The 22,730-nt window shown below is 49.0% G+C and overlaps 1 protein-coding gene across 1 annotated transcript in view; it reads right to left on the reverse strand.

Moving 5' to 3' along the window:
• RHBDL1 (rhomboid like 1) overlaps positions 1–20,547 on the reverse strand; it is a 55,821-nt gene extending 35,274 nt beyond the window's left edge. Inside the window, exons 1-3 of the mRNA XM_088464527.1 lie at positions 19,836–20,547; positions 3,176–3,334; positions 384–608 (exon numbers count right to left, since the gene is read on the reverse strand). Of these exons, the coding sequence (XP_088320653.1) occupies positions 384–608; positions 3,176–3,334; positions 19,836–19,874 (423 nt within the window). The 5' untranslated portion in view covers positions 19,875–20,547. The remainder of the gene's footprint in view (positions 1–383; positions 609–3,175; positions 3,335–19,835) is intronic.
• Positions 20,548–22,730: the final 2,183 nt, after the last annotated feature.

The following is a 22,730-nucleotide window of genomic DNA, read 5'->3' on the forward strand; positions in this document are numbered from 1 at the left end:
GAGATAGTTATGATTAGAGAGGAGATAGTTATGATGATGAAAGATGAGATAGTTATGATGAGAGAGAGGAGGTGGTTATGATGAGAGATGAGATAGTTATGATTAGAGAGTAGATACTTATGATGATGAAAGATGAGATAGTTATGATGGGAGAGATGACATAGTTATGACTAGAGATGAGATACTTATGATGATGAGAGATGAGATAGTTATGATGATGAGAGCTGAGATAGTTATGATTAGAGAGAAGATACTTATGATGATGAAAGATGAGATAGTTATGATGAGAGGAGATAGTTGTGATGAGATAGATCAAGCTGACATTATGCCTGGTGATAACCACATGAGCCTGTTATCTGTAGGAAGTGTGACTGGTGACTTGCCTGTGTTAGAGTAACAGCTGCCATGAATAATGGTGGTGGACATGGCCGATGTTGGTAGAAGTACCAGCGTCTCTCCATCTCCCCAGGCAAGATCTCATATGCCACATAGCGTACAAATCTCTTATAGACTCCCAGCCCAGCCTGGTCAAGCAGGACATCGCGGGGCAAAGCTCTTTGGCCGCTGCTGATGGCCCTCCGAAAACTACTGGAACGCTTGCTGCTTATCTGTAGTAGTGACAGTAAAAGTTACCCACTATTAGCTACAAGCAACTCAATTTATGCATAATAAGTTGTATCATCGTGCACACAAGTACCATATCTGGAGGCATTTAGAGAACATTTAGAGAACACACACAGGAGAGACCGGTACTCACTAGAAGAGGCCTGGCAACCTTCTAAGCTAGAGATAATGTACATTATTATTCTGCTCGGTGATACGCAGCCTTTGATATATCCATTAAAGGCAGATAGTAGCTTTACTTACCCTTTCATTTATACTGTATATCCACTTTTCCTGTTATTAAAACACTTCACAGTCAGCAAGGATTTGCATTAGCCGAAGTTTCATCATTATAAAGCAAGCTGGTAGGTCAGAGGTCTCTAAGTTATCAATATCAAATTGTAGCTATTTATAAAGCTGTGGATATTTGTACTGAATCTGTATGTTGCGTGCATCTGTTCGCGGCTTCGAAAGTCCTGTCTACTCTCACAAATTGTTTGATGCTGCAACGACCGTTTCTTGCTAAGTGGGTAAAAATACTCTTTATACACCAGAAACAAACGTTTCCAAGGATATAGAATTATTATTTTTTTTTTATTGTAATTAACCATGTATAAAAATGGAGAACAAAATCTGCTCATTTCTTTGTACAGGAAGCGCACAGAGCCACGTGCGGAGACCACGTCGCGTCTTCTGATGGGTCGTTCTTCCTGCTTAAATGCGGACTAGGGCCCTCATTCAGAGCCGTACGCTCTGAGCAGAGCGCACGCTCTGAATGAGGGCCGGCCTCCATGAAAATGGAGCGTCCTCCTGGACGCTTGTATAGCTGTGGGTGACCACCCACAGGCTATACGAGCGTGCAGTTTGATGGCCGCGATGGTCTTGACCATCGCGACCATCGAAACTGCGAGCCAGAGCCTGTGGTTGAGGTTTTCAACCGCAAGCTCCGGAGTGATTTTGGCTCTATCAGAGCCAAAATCACTCCCACTGACATCACTAGTGATGTCAGTGGGCCGGCTTCTGACGGGAGGCGTTCCCGTGGGAACGCCCCCGTCAGGGAGGCACGCCCCCGGCACGCCTACCAAAGTGGGCGTGCTGTCAATCAACATCGACAGCACGCCCCCTTTGATCAGACACAACGAGCGAAGGACTTTCCGGGTTTAAAATCTTTTTTTATTTACAAACGCACTACCAGTAAAACATCAGCATGAACTAAATGACATTTGAACAATACAACACAAGCGGCCGCAACCATCAGAAGAAAATGAACATACAGCGACTGACAACGATCGACTCGATCGCTAGCTGCTATCACTCGCTAGCTAGAGGAGGTGCTTTGTTCACGTATGGGCGTCACTTTGGTTGCGCCCGCCCGGCCGTGCGATTGCTTCCTTTTTCAGTTTCTCGGTCGTTAGGCGTAAGACCGAGCTGCCGCTTACGACCGACTCTGAATGAGGGCCACAGTCTCTACCCATCTGAAGCTGGACCTGCGCTGATTAGTTTCCCAAAGACATAACAATCCTGATGCAGAGTTGAATGCAGGTGCTCCCGTTTTGCGTGCACAGGACAAAATGCGTTTGTATAAAGCGTCCTACTCATTAGTGCGGCTAGACATGCGAGTTTCGTATCGCTATTATCATCAGGGCGGACTCGCACCAGCCTACACTTGGCGCAAAAGATACACCTAAAATCATGCAGAATTACGCTTCCACTCAACTCGGCATAGCAGGGTAGTTGCGGCAAAATGCCCATGCCGAATCATGCCTTCTTGGGAACGCCCCATTACAGCCCAGTTACCGTTACAAGGTCACCAGCAGGGGATGTCGTTATGAGACCGGCGGCCGCGATGCCGCCGGTCTCGATCCCGACGCTGAAAGTCCGACACAGGACTTAAGATAGGCGTCGAAATACCGACGCCTGTCTTAATCCCAGCGCCGGAACACAGGACGCCAGCCGGAATAATGTAAGTCTGGGGAGCCCTTAGCTGTTAGCCGCGGGGGGGGGAGAGGGTTAGGTTTAGATAGCATAGCTGGGTTAGCTTTGGGTTTTTGGGGTGGAGGTTAGGGTTAGGCACCCTTAGGGGGGAGGGTTAGGATTAGGCACCACTGGGGGAGGTGAGGGTTAGGCACTAAGGGGTGAGACTTAGGTTTAGGCACTAACGGGGAGGGTTCGGGTACGGGGTGGGGAGGGTTAGTCTACCAGAAGGGTGGGTTAGGGGGATAAGTAAGTGTACTTACCCGACCCCTGTCGGGATACCAACCGTCGGGGTCCCGCTGTTGGTATTTTGATAGGAGGCGTCCCGACAGCCGGCATCACATACTGATTCCGCCAGCAGAGATGCAACTGAAACGCATTAGACTCTGCACGATGTGTTGTTGCATGCGCTTGTTTATTTTTGGTGCGCAAAGAAGATACGCCCCGCAAACCGGTGTACGTTCATCTCCGCGTCAGCTCCAATGTCTGAAGTGTCTCAGTGTATCATTATAGCAGAGGTTTAATACTCTTACATCCAATACTTTGGACACTATAGTTTATTTCCCTCTCTTTTTACCTTTCCGTTTTTCCTACTCACCAGGTCCACCAGCTGGGAGTAGCAGATTTGCCCCTCCTCGTTGCCCTGTGAGAGGGCAAATAACATCTCCAGCTTGGCAGGGTCCAGGGGCAGCTCATGGTTGCTCACCAGAGTGGCGAAGGTTTCAGCACATACAAAACCTGTGTTCTCTGGGTCAAGCTGAAGAAAGAAAGGCAACCATTACTATTCCTTCTTTATATTTATTACCAGTTACTTATATGGTACACGCATATACCACAGCGCTTTACAGAGAATATTTCAGTCATTCCCATCAGTCCCTGCCCCAGTGGAGCGTGGAGCTTACAATCTATATTCCCTATCATGAACCATATGGGGTAATACTTGCCGACTTTAATATCCTCTTTTCCGGGAGAATCCAGGAGAGAGGCAGGAGGCCGCTGATTGGGTGGGCCGGACTCTTCGTGTAATTAGACCCCACCCCCTGGCAGCATTCTCATAGAATCACCCCATATTAGACCTGCCACCTTCCCATGGACCCACAATTAGCTGCATTACTCACTCCCGCCTGCCCGCTTCACTAGGAGGTGGGTGGGATGCAGGAGGACCACCCACTGTTTTAGAGGCTCTGGGGCCTCCCTGAAAATTCCTGATTCTCCTGGAGAGTAGGTAAGTATGGGGGCTACCATTCCCCACTCACGGCCCGTGCATCAGCAGTATGTACAACAAGGGAGCGGCCCTTCATTTGCTTTGATCATAGGCTGCTTCATTTATCTCCACTTCTGGAATTAAACAGTACAGTCTGCAGGCTCACAAAGCTATTATTCTGCCCTTAACATGTACATAGGGCCTGATTCAGACCCGCTCGCGAGCGCATAGTGCGAGTCGATGGTGGGCCAGTGAGCACACAAGCCCCGTAGCGAGTGAGAAATCACTCACTCTGGGGCTCGCAACAAAAGGGGCGGCTGTCGATGTTGATCGACAGCTCGCCCCGTTTTGTAGGCGGGGAGGGGGGGTGGCTGAACAAACGGAGGTGTTCCCGAAGGAACGCCTGCCGTTTGTGGGCGGCCCTACTGCCATCACGAGTTATGTCAGCAGTGGACTTCCTGCTCTATTAGAGCAGGAAGTCCACTTGGGCTTGCAATACCCGAGACCCTACCTCAGGGTCTCCTCGCAAGCCCGATGGTTGCGATTATCGCGACCATCTCCTGCCCGCTCGCACTAGCTGTGGGTGGGCACCCAACCCTTTGCAAGTGAACAGGAAAAAAAAAAATTCCTCCCTGCCCTGATTCAGAGCGTGCATTCGCAAATCGCGAGCGCCTCTGAGTCAGGCCCATAGACAGTAGTCTGCATCCTATAACACTGCCACAACATATCAAGTATAAGACATTTCTCCTGCATCACGGGCAGGATGTTCTTTCAATACAGATGGAAAGCGTCTCCTAACCCAGACAAATAGCTCTTTTTATATTAATATTTTGACATCAATCGATTTAATAAGACACATTCTTTGTATAAGGGCCCGTTTTTTACAAGGCATCCTATGCGTAGAAGCCTACGGTGCGGCTTTGATTTAAAGGTCCTAGAAAGAAGATATTGTAAAGATGTGTCAGGCTGCATCTGAGTCATGATATTTCATTTATAAAACAAATAGTGATATCCGTTAATAGGACAACGTGTCAGCTTTATACTGACAAGAGCTGTAAAATGTGGCTCTTGTTTCCTGGTATGTGAGACTTACACAACGCCATATATCAATTCTGAATGCGGAACTGCTGATTTTTTTTTTCTATTTGGCACAAACCTAATAATAGTGCTCACAGCTCACATGCCACAGGCACACGGGGCTTATTTTTGTAGCACTGTCAGACCAGGCACCCGATTCAGAGACGGACACACTGACAACACAGGACGCAGTGAACCGATTTTTTTTTTTTTGCTACTGCGCAGGTGTCCCGACTGTGTCTCCGTACAGAGTCACTGTTGTGATTTCAGACGCACGCACGGGGAACTGTATGGAAAATCTGATGGGCGGTGACAGGGAGATGTTTTAGCGCATGCACCGAGATGGTCCGGCTTGTGGGCGTGCCGCGGGCGTGTCGGTGAAAGCAGCTACGCTCGACCGCTAATGAGGCCATACTCGGATTGAGAAACCGCACCTGCCATAGCGCTGGTGCAAGTTTCTATGATGCGACTGATGGTGGCGTCTACGGACGCGTACGGATGCTGAAAGTGGGCGTGCACATTCGGACGCACGGATGAAACCGGGGAAGGGCCTCGTATCAGCATTTGCATAAATTCGCAGTCGGGCGGCCGCCGATAGACACAGCGGTCCCTCTGTTGGCTTCCCTTTCTGAAAGATGAGATATGTTGTCTCCCCGGCAAGTGGGATCAAGTATAATGATTACACTTGCTTTGTATGAGAGGCGTAGAGGTGGTATAACCTTGTTCTGTATTCCTGACAGTGTGCTCTTATCTATGGTAACCAACCTTACATCGAACCATGTGCGTAACTACCATAGGTGCAAGGGGTACAGCTATGGGGCCCAGAACTGAGGGGGCCATCTTCCTTGTTAAAGTTACATGCATTATATACATTTTTCACCATTGGGTGGTACATAGAGGCCCCTACAAACTTTTGCTATGAGGCCTTCATATACCTGGTTACGTCCCTGCACTGAACTGAATAATTTCCTCAGAAGATGCATCGGTGGTGTATTTAGTGTTGATTTCTCCTCCATGCCGAAGTCTACTGAGGCCATCACAACATCCTTTAAACCAGAGGTTGGGAACCTTTTTTCTGTTGAGGGCCATTTTGATATATATGACATTATTTGTGGGCCTGATGCAGGCCCCTCCCCCCGTGTGACATCACACGGGGGGAGGGGCCACAATAGCCGGTGATTACAGCAATGCCCGGAGTATCCTGAGGATGCTCCGGGGAGATGTACGGGCAGCGGTGTGACCATCTGAAGCGTCCTAAGGACACTCCAGGCGGTACTGCTGCATAGATTCTGGCTGCAGGATGCCATTCTAGGCACCCTGCTAGCCAGATGAGGCTAGCAAGAAAAATCTCCGAGGGCCAGACCAAATGATTCTGGGGGCCTTATACGGCCCCTGGGCCTGAGGTTCCCCATCTCTGTTTAAGCCATCAACAACAGTCATGCTCCTATAGCTGATCACCACCATCTGTTCCTGGGTGCCCGGCTTTCTGTATCTTTCGTTACTCTCACTATATCCAACAAGAATTCCTTCCACTGCTGGGGTTTTGTAGCTTGCAGCATATATATAAATGCTTTGCAAGGAAAAATCCTGATGTGTTTTACTCTAGGATTTCCAACATGTCTAAGTTGATAAAGAGATTTCCTGCCATATTGGAGAATAATCTGTTTAGTTGTATGTACCGTAAGTATCCATTATTTTTCAGGTAATACAGCGGGCCAAATGTAACAGGGTGAGAGTTTAGCAGTAACACTATCACACTATTACATTGGTCGAGTTGTATTTTCAAAATGGGAAAACATCTGGATCAGAGTTTAAATCTAGTGGGAGTTATTTCAGTCTAAAAACAGGCGAGTTTGCAACTTTGCATGTTCTCGGACTCTGGGCCTGATTCAGACCCGGTCGCAAGCGCTGTGCGCTCGCAACCGGGTCGATGGTGGGCCAGTGCGCATGCGCACAATGGAGCCGGCTCCTTCGTGCGCATGCGCGAGACCCAGATAGCGACAGGCACTCCGTCGCTCCGGGTCTCGTACCAAAGGGGGCGTGCTGTCGATATTGAGTGACAGCACTCCCCCTTTGGTGGGCGGGCCGGGGGAGTGGCTGCCCAAACGGAGGCGTTCCCATGTGAACGCCTCCGTTTGGGGGCGGCCCCACTGACATCACGAGTGATGTCAGTGGGAGAGATTTCGGCTCTCCGCTGATAGAGCCGAAATCTCTCTGGGGCTTACGGCCACGAGACCCTACCACAAGGGTCTCGTCGCAAGCCCGATGGTCGCCATGGTCTTGACCATCGCTACCATCTTCCTGGCCGCTCGCTATAGCTGTGGGTGGTCACCCACAGCTATGAGGGCGGCCATGAGGCCGCTCCATTAAAAAAAAAAAAAAAAAAAACGCCCTGATTCAGAGCGAGCGCTCTGTCAGAGCGTCCGGCTCTGAATCAGGGCCTCTATTACATTGGCCGAGTTTAAAAAGTGTGAGAGATTACTGCTAAACTCTCACATTTTTTAAACTCTCACCCTGTTACATTTGGCCCAGAGTCTGTTAGAAGAATGCATATGATCATTTCAGTCAGGGTTCTGGTCTTCCTTTCAGCTACACCATATTTCTCTGGTTAGTGAAACAATCTTTAGATTCTCTATGCTGTGTTGTACTAAAACTGCTCAGTTGTCCTATGAATTTTATTTTGAAAGGTGAATGGATTTTGCTGAAACATGGTGCTCTAGTTTATCCATCACTTTACTTTTAAAAAGTATTTATGTTTATACTTTGTTTCTATTTTAATCAGTGACTGTATATCTACTATATTTTCTGTAAAAGTCACTATGTATCTATTACCTTCTGATGTGGGGGTTTGTGTCTCTTTCCAAAGTCACAAAAAGGTTTACTATAACAGATTGTTGGTATGCTGGCGTAGATCTAAAAATAAAATACATCTTAATAAATGTGAATGGAATAAAAGAGGAGTATATAGAGAATGTAATTTTTGTTTATTCTAGTTAAAAACAAACATATACCATACGTGTGGTTTAAAATGTATAGGTTATATAAAAACTGTCACTTTAAGATGTGCATAAATCTATCACATGTAAAATAAACATACAAAGTTGTACATAAATAATACAAAGGACATGTAAATAAATAGCAAGACAGTAATATTAAAATGATATTTCAAAAGATCTTTCTCTCTCCCTTGTGCACAAGGTTACTTGCTGTATGTTTTGTCCTGGTATGTAATTGATCAGTCTCTTGCGATTTAATTGCAAACGAAGAGAGTCTGTATCGGAAATATTGCCTAAGTTGCCTTAAGCTGGCCATACACGGCATGATATACTGTACGTGCCGATTTGACGGATCAGCACGATATAGGTTCTATATCGTGCCGTGTATGGGCACGATATCGTACCTGATATCGTGCTGCGCGCTCTCGCAGGATCATACATCGCATCTCCAGATCTTCCCGCAGGTTCACCAGATCTGGGATACCATGTACGATCCCATTCAGGTGGAGGAGGGGGGAGCCGGCATATCGGCAGTCGCCCTACATGTATGTATGTATGTATGTATGGGCACCTTTAGGTGAGAGCCTGTGTTGTAGCAAAGGAGTATGCTGTCAGTCCTGCTCTTACCTCAGTCTTCTTAGGCGGCCGCCTGATCTTTAAATATCCCCGGCGTGTGGGTAAGTGCCTGCTCGGCACGAGCGGGAGCTGTGGATGGTGTAGTAGTGCTGGCCTCCTTCTCCGGTTCTTGTATGGTGGTCAAAAGGACGTGCGGCAGCTTCCGTGTGGTATTACCGGTGTCCCCGTGTTTCGGCTGAGCTCAAAGCAGAACGAGTCTCCTGGGGTGTGTGTAACAGTGTCACTGGTAGGTATGGACCAACGCGTTTTGTTCTCCAATAAGGGTGAATTTCGCCTAGCTACAGACCCTTATATCCCCCCCTGTGCAAAATACAAACCGTTCCCGGAGACCGGGACGTTTAAAGATCAGACGGTCGCCTAAGAAGACATAGGGGCCTATTCATCATCGAAGGCCGTATGGCCTCCGATGATGAAGGATTGAACTCGCTGCGAAGGATCCTTAGGTATCCAACTCACAGCGGGGGAAACCTGACACCGGAGCAATTCATCATTGCTCTGGTGAGGGGACAACTGCTCCAAAAAGCAGTTGTCCCCGTGGAAAGTATCGCATCTACTTCTGTAGCTGCGTTACTTACCTGCCCCCGTCAACCCGGCTACGCATGCGGAGCCGGGAGCGAGTGAGGAGGCGGCAGAGAGATCCCTCTTCGCGTCCCCGGAACTCCTTCCCATAGGAAGGATAGAGGATCCGAGAACAAGCGCTGTCTGAAGATGGCGCTTGTTCTCGGCAGCAAACTCCGAAAACTTTCAGTTTTCTGAGTTTGTTGAATACCGGGGGGGTTCTATCGGACCCCTAATGATGAATAGTGTTTCCGCATGGTTACCGGGCCATTTATCGTATGATGAATAGGCCCCAAAGGGAGAGAAAAAGATCTTTTGAAATATCATTTTAATATTACTGTCTATTTACATGTCCTTTGTATTATTTATGTACAACTTCGTATGTTTATTTTACATGTGATAGATTTATGCACATCTTAAAGTGACAGTTTTTATATAACCTATACATTTTAAAACACACATATGGTATATGTTTGTTTTTAACCAGAATAAACAAAAATTACATTCTCTATATACTCCTCTTTTATTCCATTCACATTTATTAAGAGGTATTTTATCTTTATATCTGCGCCAGCATACCAACACTCTTTCATTGGACAAGACAAATTACTGTGTATGAGATCAAGTGGCCTCGAGGCCGCACACTGCATGATAATCGTGCCGAACAAAACAACCGGTTTGAACGGTTATTCTTTAGTGTATGGGCCTGAATGATAAATGACTGAAAAACATACTGGATCATTTAGTTATCAAACATGTCCGACCCACGACCATCATTTAGCCAACTTCATGCTGTCATTGGAGATTGCCACCATAAATCTACATGGAGGCACTCCTATTGGAATCGGTATGTAATACCGCCGGCCGCATGGCCGGCAGTTCGAATCCCTTCAGCGTCAGGCCGACACAGGATGAGATCCTGGCAGTGGCAGCCCGACAGCGCTGGAAATCCCGATCGTCCCCAGGTAAGTACTAACTAACCTAACCTACCCCCCTAACCCTAACCCTCCCTTAGGGGTGCCTAACCCTAACCTCCCCCCAAGTGCCTAACCCTAATCTCCCCTCTAAGTGCCTAAACCTAACCCCCCCCTCCCCGCTGCCCAAACCTAAGTCCCCCAGGGGGGTGCCTAACCCTAACCTCCCCTCGGGGATGCCTAACCCTAAACCTCGCCCTAGCCTAACCCTAACCTCCAGGGGGGTTGCCTAACCCTATGTCTCCCCCGGGAGCCCTAAACCTAACCCTCCCCCCCCCCTCTCCGGCTGTCCGCTCGCGGCGACCAGCATTCCTTCGATCGGGAGGCCGATCGCCGGTCTCCCGGTGTTGGTAAAATGAGCGGCATCTACATCTAGACGCCGGTCATTTCACCCTCGCCGGGATATGACAGTTGGGAAGCTGGCTGTCGGTATAATGTCAGCCAGCTTCCCGATTGCATCCCCTCCTATTATTGGGCCATCGATCCTCCCCTCGTTCACGTCAGCTGGTCGGCTCCACTATCATGCAGTCTATGACCAGATATATATTAGGGATTATTGCTTTTATGGCTCTAGATTTCATGCAACAATCGCACCACACCACTGCCGGATAAGCTGATAGCATGATCCTTAGCCAGGTCCTACTTTTAGTTCCTGTATGCTTTCTGGGTGCCTGTTTCCCAGACATCATTGCCACATATAAATGCAATTATCAGGTCTGTATGTACTTAAGCTCACATGTTCCTATACTGTGTTGAGACAATACAAAAAAATCTTTTTTAAAGGGCTTGTTGGGCCATTCCAGATTCCCTATCTACACATGGGTTCATCAGTAAGCCAGCTTATCTAGCGTTAATTCCATTTATGACTCTGTTTTCTTGGATAATAATATGAATTAGAAATATGGCTTTTATCTGGTTACACTTTAAGCATTCCACTACTGACATGGGGTTGCACTACTGCCTCTGCATTTCCATTTGCATGATGCTGCATATCCTTTCCTTTGCCAAATATATTTTGGTATAGTTTATTCAGCAGAAAAAGATAGCTGTATAAAATGGATCTGTCATGCACCTTCTGTAATGCAACCCACATGACTTTTGTGGTAATATCATGTTATGTGAGTTAGATGGTAATTTAAACCTAATAAGCTTATGGTTGTTCAAGCCTCTCTGTCTTTCTTATAGCATTCTTGGTTATTAACCTCTGGTCTGTCTGTACTAATAACCTCCCACAAGTCATCTCTGGATAGCAGCATCTCAAACTTAAATGTCCACACTATATTACTTCGCTTAGCCAAACATTGCTTAAGCTCTTAGCTGTTGGACATTTTAGTTTCTTTTTTACTCTCTTTGAAACTGATCTTTTGCACCAGGAATAGGTCTAGTGCAAATGTGAGATTATAATGATGACAGTTACTTTCACAAGCAGATAGATAGGGCTGTGTAGCAACATACTGTAGATTCTGCAAACTCTGAATACCGGTGATGATTTGCTTTATTTCCAGGCACACAATGCAACCAATCGGCATGCAACTCTTGCGCTCTGCAGATTTCACTGGAATATTTTTTTTGTTCTTTTGTTTTTGTGTCTGGCCATATGATATGTTGCAAAATATGATTCTCTGTTCAAACACCAACACCCGTGGGAAGATTGTGAGATAAACTTTACTATGACCTCAACAGGATTAAAACTCCATGACATCAGAAGGAGGATTAAGAGAAGGACGTACAAGAATGCACACAACAAATAGGCTACAAAGTGATCATTTAAATTGCAGCGCCACCTACTGTCCTTACGCAATAACTGCCAAAGCAGACTCTAGCTGTTGCCATATTCCAACACCAATTACCAGAACCACCACCCAAGGACCCCTCACAACTAATGCTAATGTACACCAGTAACTACCTATAAAATGCCTCTGTGCAGCATACGTTGCCACAAACTGTAATCAGTAGCCCGCGTGTCACATTTCCATATTGCAGACCTTCTGCCCTTGTTTTCACTTATCTGATTTTCTATTGACTGTTTATTTTCATATCCTGACTCCCACACATAGAAATTCAAAGGCTGTTCCCTGCTATATAAACCTCTAGTCTTCTGATGAGCCTCAGAGAGTTCTGTTCTCCCACCCACTCCAATTACCTCCATCTTCACACTACAGATTCATTTCCACTACCCGCTATTCATTCTGCTCCCAGATGTCCTTTGTACTGAGACTTTATAATATTTCTCTTCAACATCCCTGGAATTGCAAGAAAGCTGAACCTGCTGTTCCCCTCAGTCGGACAGACGCAAAACACCATTCATTCACATTATCTCTGCACACATCCTGCAATCATTCTTACACCCTTAATACCTCTCCCATTTTTTTTAACTCCATTTTCCTTTCTTAAGGCAACAAACTGAGGCTTCTCTCTACCCAAAAGTAAAAATTGAAGGTCAATTTAATACAAGATATTTATATAGCACACACATATTCTGCAGCGCTTTACAGAGATTATTTGTCCATTCACATCAGTCCCTGCCCCAGTGGAGCTTACAATCTATATTCCGTAACACACACACACACACACACACACACTAGGGTTAATTTTTGTTGGGAGCCAATTAAACTAGCAGTATATTTTTGGAATGTGGGAGGAACCCAGGCAAACTCCACACACTAGCCGTCTCTATGCTCGGGTAAGCTTTAGATGCTTTAGTATGCTTTTGCAGCTGCATTCCGTGTGGATCCGCAGCTGAGATTTCATTAGCGTCCATCTCTGAAGAAGGCCCTAAGTCCCTAGCACAGTCAGTCAGTGTGTGTGACATCACGTCTGCCGGGATCAGGATTGGCCATCCTGCCTCGCTTATTTGTTACTGGCTACGTTGAGCTGTCAGTCATCAGTCCGGCCCCGCCCCCGACTCTCACATACACTGCTGTATGTGAGTGTGTCAGGATGATTGGCCTGAACTCGTTAAATCTGTACTTATAGCTGCTGACTTGAAAGGCTCAGCTGTCAGTCAGTAGCCCCGCCCACTCTCTCTATCTTCATAGGTGGGCAAGATGGCTACTCGCGTTTTGCTCCACCTCTGTGGGCGTGTGGTGATCAGCCTCAGGGAGGCCTCCCCTTAGCTGCTATCGTGGTCAGCTGTGCTGCGCATGTGCGAACTTTCGATGATTGCCACCATCGATAGTACGTTATTGCATAGTTTCATACCATCGATGGTGCATTCCGTTTTCTCCATTGATAGCAATCATCACTGGAGGGCACACCGAGGGCCACCCTTACTCTGGGTATGCACTGGAGTGATGTGGCCAAATCGGAACGACAAATCGTGCATATCATTCAGCGTGTAAGCATGATATGCATGTTCCCGCGGTCGCATACAACGTCGTCTGGCTTGATGTGCTGCCATGTAGTGTAATGAAGGACGGAACGAGTGATTGTTCCGTCGTTCATTACATCGTTCTGATGTGTACCCAGGATCTGATATTATATCGGCTGGGTACACATCGCTCAGTGTGTACCCAGTTTTATTGTGATGTGTCCCTCCCTGCTACGATTGTTGTATTGTCAGAGACCCCTCCCACATGAACTTTCCATTCATATTAAAGGGAAAGACAGGATAACAGCATATAAACATCAGAGGGCCCGAAATCAGGGGTAATGACACAACCCAAATGAGAAGCTTTCAGAACACCACCTAGAACAGTGCAAAGCTTTGGCAGCTGCTATTAGGTACCAGCTAGTCTTCATTCTAGCACCCTGCACCTGTCACAAACCGTGCAGTTCCTCTATCCTACCTGGGGTGTCACTCTCTGCTCTGGTGCATCTAGCACAATCTGTGGATGCAACAAACTGCTGAGATTAAGCAGTTTGTGTGCTAGAAGCACCAGAGCAGAGAGCGACACCCCATACAGGAAAGAGGAGCTGCATGGGTTTTAACAGGTGCAGGGTGCTAGAGTGGACACTACCAGCTGAGGGCAGAATTGCTATCACTGATTCTATTACATGTTATAGGGTCCCGGGAGTACCAGAGAGTAACAGCACTTTGCTTTCCCATTTGGGGGCACAAATTAAAAACTAAAATAGACACAAAATTAATATGATTTTCCTTGTCTCCTATTCTCCAAATACATGTAATACCTGTCGCACTTGTCACTCGCCCCAATCTCATCAACACTCTCTACAATCATCTATTAGGCATGTTTTACATTATCATTATCCCGATTTTATGTGTCTGCCCTCAATTCACTTCTTTCAGCCAAATGGCCACTAACTATCTCTGTCACTCCTAATTTATCTCACATGTGTGGCTGTCACTCTCATCCTCTCTCTGTCTCACACACACTCAATGGATGGCTGTCACTCTCATCCTCTCTCTGTCTCACACACACTCAGTGAATGGCTGTCACTCTCATCCTCTCTCTGTCTCACACACACTCAGTGAATGGCTGTCACTCTCATCCTCTCTCTGTCTCACACACACTCAGTGAATGGCTGTCACTCTCATCCTCTCTATCTCATACACACTCAGTGAATGGCTGTCACTCTCATCCTCTCTCTCTGTCTCACACACACTCAGTGAAAGGCTGTCACTCTCATCCTCTGTCTCACACACACTCAGTGAATGACTGTCACTCTCAACCTCTCTCTCTATCTCATACACACTCAGTGAATGGCTGTCACTCTCATCCTCTCTCTCTGTCTCACGCACACTCAGTGAAAGGCTGTCACTATCATCCTCTGTCTCACATACACTCAATGAATGGCTGTCACTCTCATCCTCTGTCTCACACACACTCAATGAACGGCTGTCACTCTCATCCTCTGTCTCACACACACTCAATGAATGGCTGTCACTCTCATCCTCTCTCTGTCACACACACTCAGGATCTCATTCAGAGCCGCTCGCAAAATGCGAGTGCTCACTTTGAATGAGGGCGGCCGCATCTCTAAAATGAGCCGGCCTCCTGGCCGCTCGCTAAGCTGTGGGTGACCACCCACAGCTTTAGCGAGCGGTCAGGTTGATGGTCGTGATGGTCAAGACCATCGCGACCTTCGGGGATTGCGACGAAACCCTTGTGGTAGGGTCTCATCTGCCGCAAGCCCCAGTGAGCTTTTGGCTCTATTAGAACCGGAAGCTCACCACTGACATCACGAGTGATGTCAGTGGGGCCGCCCCAAACGGCAGGCGTTCCGTCGGGACCGCCTTCGTTTGGCAAGCCACCCCCCGCCCCACCTACAAAACGGTGCGAGCTGTTCGATCACCATCAACAGTCACCCCTTTTGTAGTAAGCCCCGGAGCGAGAGAATTTCTCTCTCGCTCCGAGGCTTGCGCACGTGCAATGTGGCCACTGCGCGTGCGCAGGGCCTCAACATCGACCCGCTTGCGAGCGCATAGGCGCTTGCGAGCAGGTCTGAATGAGACCCTCAGTGAATGGCTGTCACTCACCCTCTCTCTGTCTCACACACACTCAGTGAATGGCTGTCACTCTCACCCTCTCTCTGTCTCACACACACTCAGTGAATGGCTGTCACTCTCATCCTCTCTCTCTGTCTCACACACACTTAGTGAAAGGCTGTCACTCTCATCCTCTCTCTGTCTCGCACACACTCAGTGAATAGCTGTCACTCTCATCCTCTCTCTCTGTCTCACACACACTCAGTGAATGGCTGTCACTCTCATCCTCTCTCTCTGTCTCACGCACACTCAGTGGATGGCTGTCACTCTCATCCTCTCTCTCACCCTCTCACACACACTCATTGGATGGCTGTCACTCTCATCCTCTCTCTCTGTCTCACACACACACTCAGTGGATGGCTGTCACTCTCATCCTCTATCTGTCTCACACACACTCACTGAACGGCTGTCACTCCCTCCCTCTCTGTCTCACACACACTCAGTGGATGGCTGTCACTCTCATCCTCTCTCTCTGTCTCACACACACTCAGTGGATGGCCGTCACTCTCGTGCTCTCTCTGTCTCACACACACTCAGTGGAAGGCTGTCACTCTCACCCTCTCTCTGTCTCACACACACTCAGTGGACGGCTGTTACTCTCATCCTCTCTATCTCACACACACTCAGTGAATGGCTGTCACTCTCATCCTCTCGCTATCTCACACACACTCAGGGCCTGATTCAGAGCCAGACGCTATTTGCGGACGCTCGTTCAGAAAAAGGGACCGGATATTTAAATTGAGCGCTCGCTCTTTGCGGTCTGTTGATGCCTCTATGTCTGAGCGAGCGTCTGAAACATGCGCTCGCTATTTGTAAAGACGCCCCTTGGCCGTTCGCATCATACGTCATCTCCGCTATTTATTAGATTAATTGAGTACATCGAAAGGCGTCTGAACTGCTCGCAGTGCTTGTGGTAGGTTTTACTTCCCACAATCATGCGTACAGTTCAGGCTAAAAGACAACCAAGTGACGTGGTTGATGACGCTGCTTTGTTAATTATTCACACCCATTAAATGCCCGTTTTGACCATTTGGCACGCCTGCGTTCGGATCTCCACTCCCCGTTTTCAAGCACCTTCCCCTGTTACCACCCACAAACGCCTCATTCTGTCACTCAAATTAGCAGCCCCTCGCTGTTTTACGAGCACACGATTTCCGACCGCAATGACTGGTTGGAGCATGCGCATTACGACCCATATGCATGCGCAGATGTGTGAACATCGCTCGAAGCGAACGAGCGGCCACTTACGAGCGGCTCTGAATCAGTCCTCAGTGAATGGCTGTCACTCTCACAATCTCTCTGTCTCACACACACTCAGTGAATGGCTGTCACTCTCATCCTCTCTCTGTCTCATACACACTCAGTGAATGGCTGTCACTCTCATGCTCTCTCTGTCTCACACATATACAGTGAATGGCTGTCACTCTCACCCTCTCTCTGTCTCACACACACTCAGTGAATGGCTGTCACTGTCACCCTCTCTCTGTCTCACACACACTCAGTGAATGGCTGTCACTCTCATCTTCTCTCTCTGTCTCACACACACTCAGTGAATGGCTGTCACTCTCATCTTCTCTCTCTGTCTCACACACACTCAGTGGATGGCTGTCACTCTCACCCTCTCTCTGTCTCACACACACACTCAGTGGATGGCTGTCACTCTCATCCTCTATCTGTCTCACACACACTCACTGAACGGCTGTCACTCTCTCCCTCTCTGTCTCACACACACTCACTGAATGGCTGTCACTCTCTCCCTCTCTGTCTCACACACACTCAGTGAATGGCAGTCACTCTCATCCTCTCTCTCTGTCTCACACACACTCAGTGGATGGCCGTCACTCTCGTGCTCTCTTTGTCTCACACACACTCAGTGGAAGGCTGTCACTCTCACCCTCTCTCTGTCTCACACACACTCAGTGAAGGGCTGTCACTCTCATCCTCTCTCTCTGTCTCACACACACTCAGTGGATGGCCGTCACTCTCATCCTCTCTCTGTCTCACACACACTCAGTGGATGGCTGTCACTCTCACCCTCTCTCTGTCTCACACACACTCAGTGAATGGCTGTTATTCTCATCCTCTCTATCTCACACACACTCAGTGGATGGCTGTCACTCTCACACTCTCTCTGTCTCACACACACTCAGTGGATGGCTGTTATTCTCATCCTCTCTCTCTATCTCACACACACTCAGTGGATGGCTGTCACTCTCACCCTCTCTCTCTATCTCACACACACTCAGGGAATGGCTGTCACTCTCATCCTCTCTCTGTCTCACACACACTCAGTGAATGGCTGTCACTCTCACCCTCTCTCTGTCTCACACACACTCAGTGAATGGCTGTCACTCTCACCCTCTCTCTGTCTCACACACAATCAGTGAATGGCTGTCACTCTCATCCTCTCTTTGTCTCACACATACACAGTGAATGGCTGTCACTCTCACCCTCTCTCTGTCTCACATACACTCAGTGAATGGCTGTCTCTCTCATCCTCTCTCTCTATCTCACACACACTGAGTGGATGGCTGTCACTCTCACCCTCCCTCTGTCTCACACACACTCAGTGAATGGCTGTCACTCTCACCCTCTCTCTGTCTCACACACACTCAGTGAATGGCTGTCACTCTCACCCTCTCTCTGTCTCACACACACTCAGTGAATGGCTGTCACTCTCATGCTCTCTCTGTCTCACACACACACAGTGAATGGCTGTCACTCTCACCCTCTCTCTGTCTATCTCACACACACTCAGTGGATGGTTGTCACTCTCACCCTCTCTCTGTCTCACACACACTCAGTGGATGGCTGTCACTCTCATCCTCTCTCTGTCTATCTCACACACACTCAGTGAATGGCTGTCACTCTCATCCTCTCTCTCTGCCTCACACACACTCAGTCAATGGTTGTCACTCTCATCCGCTCTCTGTCTCACACACACTCAGTGAATGGCTGTCACTCTCACCCTCTCTCTGTCTCACACTCAGTGGATGGCTGTCACTCTCATCCTCTCTCTGTTTCACACACACTCAGTGGATGGCTGTCACTCTCATCCTCTCTCTGTCTCACCCACACTCAGTGAATGGCTGTCACTCTCATCCTCTCTCTGTCTCACACACACTCAGTGAATGGCTGTCACTCTCGTCCTCTCTCTGTCTCACACACACTCAGTGAATGGCTGTCACTCTCATCCTCTCTCTGTCTCACACACACTCAGTGAATGGCTGTCACTCTCATCCTCTCTCTGTCTCACACACACTCAGTGAATGGCTGTCACTCTCATCCTCTCTCTGTCTCACACACACTCAGTGAATGGCTGTCACTCTCATCCTCTCTCTGTTCACACACACTCAGTGAATGGCTGTCACTCTCACCCTCTCGCTGTTCACACACACTGAATGGATGGCTGTCACTCTCACCCTCTCTCTGTCTATCTCACACACACACAGTGAATGGCTGTCACTCTCACCCTCTCTCTGTCTATCTCACACACACTCAGTGGATGGCTGTCACTCTCACCCTCTCTCTGTCTCACACACACTCAGTGGATGGCTGTCACTCTCATCCTCTCTCTGTCTATCTCACACACACTCAGTGGATGGCTGTCACTCTCATCCTCTCTCTGTCTATCTCACACACACTCAGTGAATGGCTGTCACTCTCATCCTCTCTCTCTGCCTCACACACACTCAGTCAATGGCTGACTCTCATCCGCTCTCTGTCTCACACACACTCAGTGAATGGCTGTCACTCTCACCCTCTCTCTGTCTCACACTGAGTGGATGGCTGTCACTCTCATCCTCTCTCTGTTTCACACACACTCAGTGGATGGCTGTCACTCTCACCCTCTCTCTGTCTCACACACACTCAGTGAATGGCTGTCACTCTCATCCTCTCTCTGTCTCACACACACTCAGTGAATGGCTGTCACTCTCACCCTCTCTCTGTCTCACACACACTCAGTGAATGGCTGTCACTCTCACCCTCTCTCTGTCTCACACACACACAGTGAATGGCTGTCACTCTCATCCTCTCTCTGTCTCACACACACTCAGTGAATGGTTGTCACTCTCATCCTCTCTCTGTTCACACACACTCAGTGAATGGCTGTCACTCTCACCCTCTCGCTGTTCACACACACTCAGTGAATGGCTGTCACTCTCACCCTCTCCTTGTTCACACACACTGAGTGGATGGCTGTCACTCTCACCCTCTCTCTGTCTATCTCACACACACTCAGTGAATGACTGTCACTCTCATCCTCACTCTGTCTCAGACACACTCAGTGAATGGCTGTCACTCTCATCCTCTGTCTCACACACGCTCATCAGGTAGCTGTCTCTCCCCCTCTCCCCTCCTACCTGCCCCTGGATGAGCCGCAGCAGGGAGCTCCTGTCCATATACCCGCAGAGGGGCTGGTGGTGTGCGGGGCGCTGCAGTGTGGAAGGTGCCTGTACCTGCGGCCTCTCCCATGCAGCAGCACCTGCAGCCCCCACCGCGCACTGGGGGGAGAGAGGAGGGAGCGTGAGGATGGATGGAGAGAGGAGGGGAGTGATGGAGGGAGCCCGGTGCAGGAGGAGGATGGAGAGATAATAGCGAGCAGCAGAGGGTGAGTGCAGGGGGAGCACCCGGAGCAGTAGTGGATGAGTGCACGGGTAACAGCGGTGGGTGAGTGCAGGGGGAACACCCGGAGCAGCGGTGGGTGAGTACAGGGGGAGCAGTAGAGAGTGAGTGCAGGGGGAGTAGTGAGGGTGAGTGCAGGAGGAGCAGCAGAGGGTGAGTGCAGGGGGAGCAGTGTGGGTGAGTGCAGGGGGTGCAGTGTGGGTGAGTGCAGGGGGTGCAGTGTGGGTGAGTGCAGGGGGTGCAGTGAGGGTGAGTGCAGGGGGAGCAGCAGAGGCCGGGATGATGGGCAGGTGTATGTGCAGGTAGTATGGAGGATGCTATGCTGGGGATGAGCAGGGGGACACAGCAGTTGGGGTCGGTGCTCTCAGTCAGTGGGGCGCACACACCCGATCCACGCTTCCACACACGGGTGAGAGCTGTCACATCCCCCCTCTGTCACACACAGGCCCGGGGACCGCCCGCGAATGCCAATGAGACAGAACGGGGGTGTGTGGCAGCCGGCAGCCAATCAGAGGCCGGGTGCTGAGGGGGCGTGCCGGGGGAGGGGCACCTGGACTAGAGATTCCCAAACACAGCAGCATCCTCACACCTGGGTCTGAGGTGTGTCCCCATCAGCATCACCTCCTCTATCTAATAGATACATGGGTACTGTGCACAAGAGCTAGCCCTCTGCCACCTGCCTGTTCACACTCAGTAACACCCCTTCCATCTCATACCTGGATATTGTGCACAAGAACTAGCACTCTGCCCTTGTTCACAATCAGGGCCTAATTCAGATTTTGGGGTAAGAGTAATGCTGGGTACACATGACTAGACGATGTGTACCCAGCCTGACATCAGCAGCGATGGGAGCCGGCATCGGGAAGTGCATACACACTTGCCGATGCGTGCAGCGACGATGGGGGCCATGCTGCATTGTGCAGCATGACCCTCGCTATCGACATCCCCCGTTGGTCCTGCATGTAAAGCCGACGGAGGATGTCGCTGACGGCCTGCGGGAGCGCGCATTGTCAGCGACATAATGGGTATACACCAGACCATGTGCCCGATATGTGGGTCCGATCTGACGGATCAGACGACATATCGTCCAGTGTGTACAAAGCCTTAGAAAGAGCAAGTAACAGGGCATCTTTGTAAAACCATGCTGCGCTGCAGGTGGGGCAGATGTAACATGTGCAGAGAGAGTTAGATTTGGGAGGGGTGTGTCCAAACTGACATCTAAATTGCATTGTAATAATAAAGCTGACCAGCATTTGTGGGCTACGTGCAAAAACCGCCCTTTATCTAATACATTTATATTGTGCTCAAGAGCTAGCACTCTGAACCCCTGCCTTGTTCACTCAGTAGCGCCCCCCCCTCTATCTAATACATGGATGTTGTGCACAAGAGCTAGCATTCCAGTGACGTGCGGTGAGGTCAGTGGCTGGGCAGGCACACATGTATAAAAACACAGTTACGTTCCACCAATCAGTGGCCATCGGTGATCGGCTATCCGTCAAGGAATCAGGGAAATTCTGCATGTTGAAAATCCCTGGTTTGACTATTCTGATCATTTTCAGGTCAGGAACGGGGAATACAGATCTTTCAACATGTTGAATATTCCCGATGTCCCAGCTCCGCAGTTGGCAGAACGAGGAATTGCATCAATCTGTCGTAGATGTATGGGGGTCTTTAGCAACACCTTGCCTTTATAAGAAATCATTTACTGTGTATCCTCTACATCTGCAACAATCAGTGTGGACAGTGGACCTGATTCAGAAAGGATCGCTATTGCGATTACGCATGCAGATGGTCGCATACTGAACATGCATCACAGTGCGCGTGTGTGGAGGCTCCGCTGCGATCACATTGCGGTCACAGTGGACCACGCAGATCCATCGCAGAGTGATTGACAGGAAGTGACCATTTGGGGGTGTTCGGGGAAATGCAGGTGTGCCAGTGTGTTTGAGCACCATTCACAGGGACGTGCATAAATTAGCCACTGCGATGCCATACGTAGCCTGAGCGTTCACTGCGTGCGATGAGGTTAGCATATTCTGAGTAAGTTTGAACTTGTGCAAGTGTGCGTGAGGCTGCGATGGCGCTCGATGGTTTTGCAGACTTGATAAACATTACGGATGCATGTTAGGGGAAGTGGGCGTCTTTATTTTGGGCTGCGACAGTATTGCGATTGCAGACATTAGCATATTTTCGCAGTGGGTTTGCGTGCGTAATCGCAGCTGCGATCCCAATATCAATCCATAATGAATCATGCCCAATATACTGGTGTCTTTTTCCTCAACATATCCTGCTTCTTGAGAACACCTTGAACAGACGGATCAGGGGAGAGTCCTCCCTATAGCACTATGAGCCATCTGAGGAATGATTGTCACACATGAACTGCTGCAGAGGGGAGTGATGGGTGAATAGGGTGGAGTCTGAAATGCCGACAGCTGGGAAGCCGTCTGACTAAGTACCGACACCGCAAGCATGAACGCTGAAGATCCCGACTGGGGCTGGTAAGTACCCTAACCCTCCCTTAGTGGTGCCTAACCCTTACCTCCCCTGTGGATGCCTAAACCTAACCCCCGCTCCCCACACTCTGAACCTATCCCTCCCGGGGTAGTGCCTAACCCTAAGCTCCCCCAGGGGTG

Source organism: Taudactylus pleione, unplaced genomic scaffold (genome assembly GCF_031769625.1).
Source record: "Taudactylus pleione unplaced genomic scaffold, aTauple2 ptg000061l, whole genome shotgun sequence".
NCBI classification, from domain to species: Eukaryota; Metazoa; Chordata; class Amphibia; order Anura; family Myobatrachidae; genus Taudactylus; species Taudactylus pleione.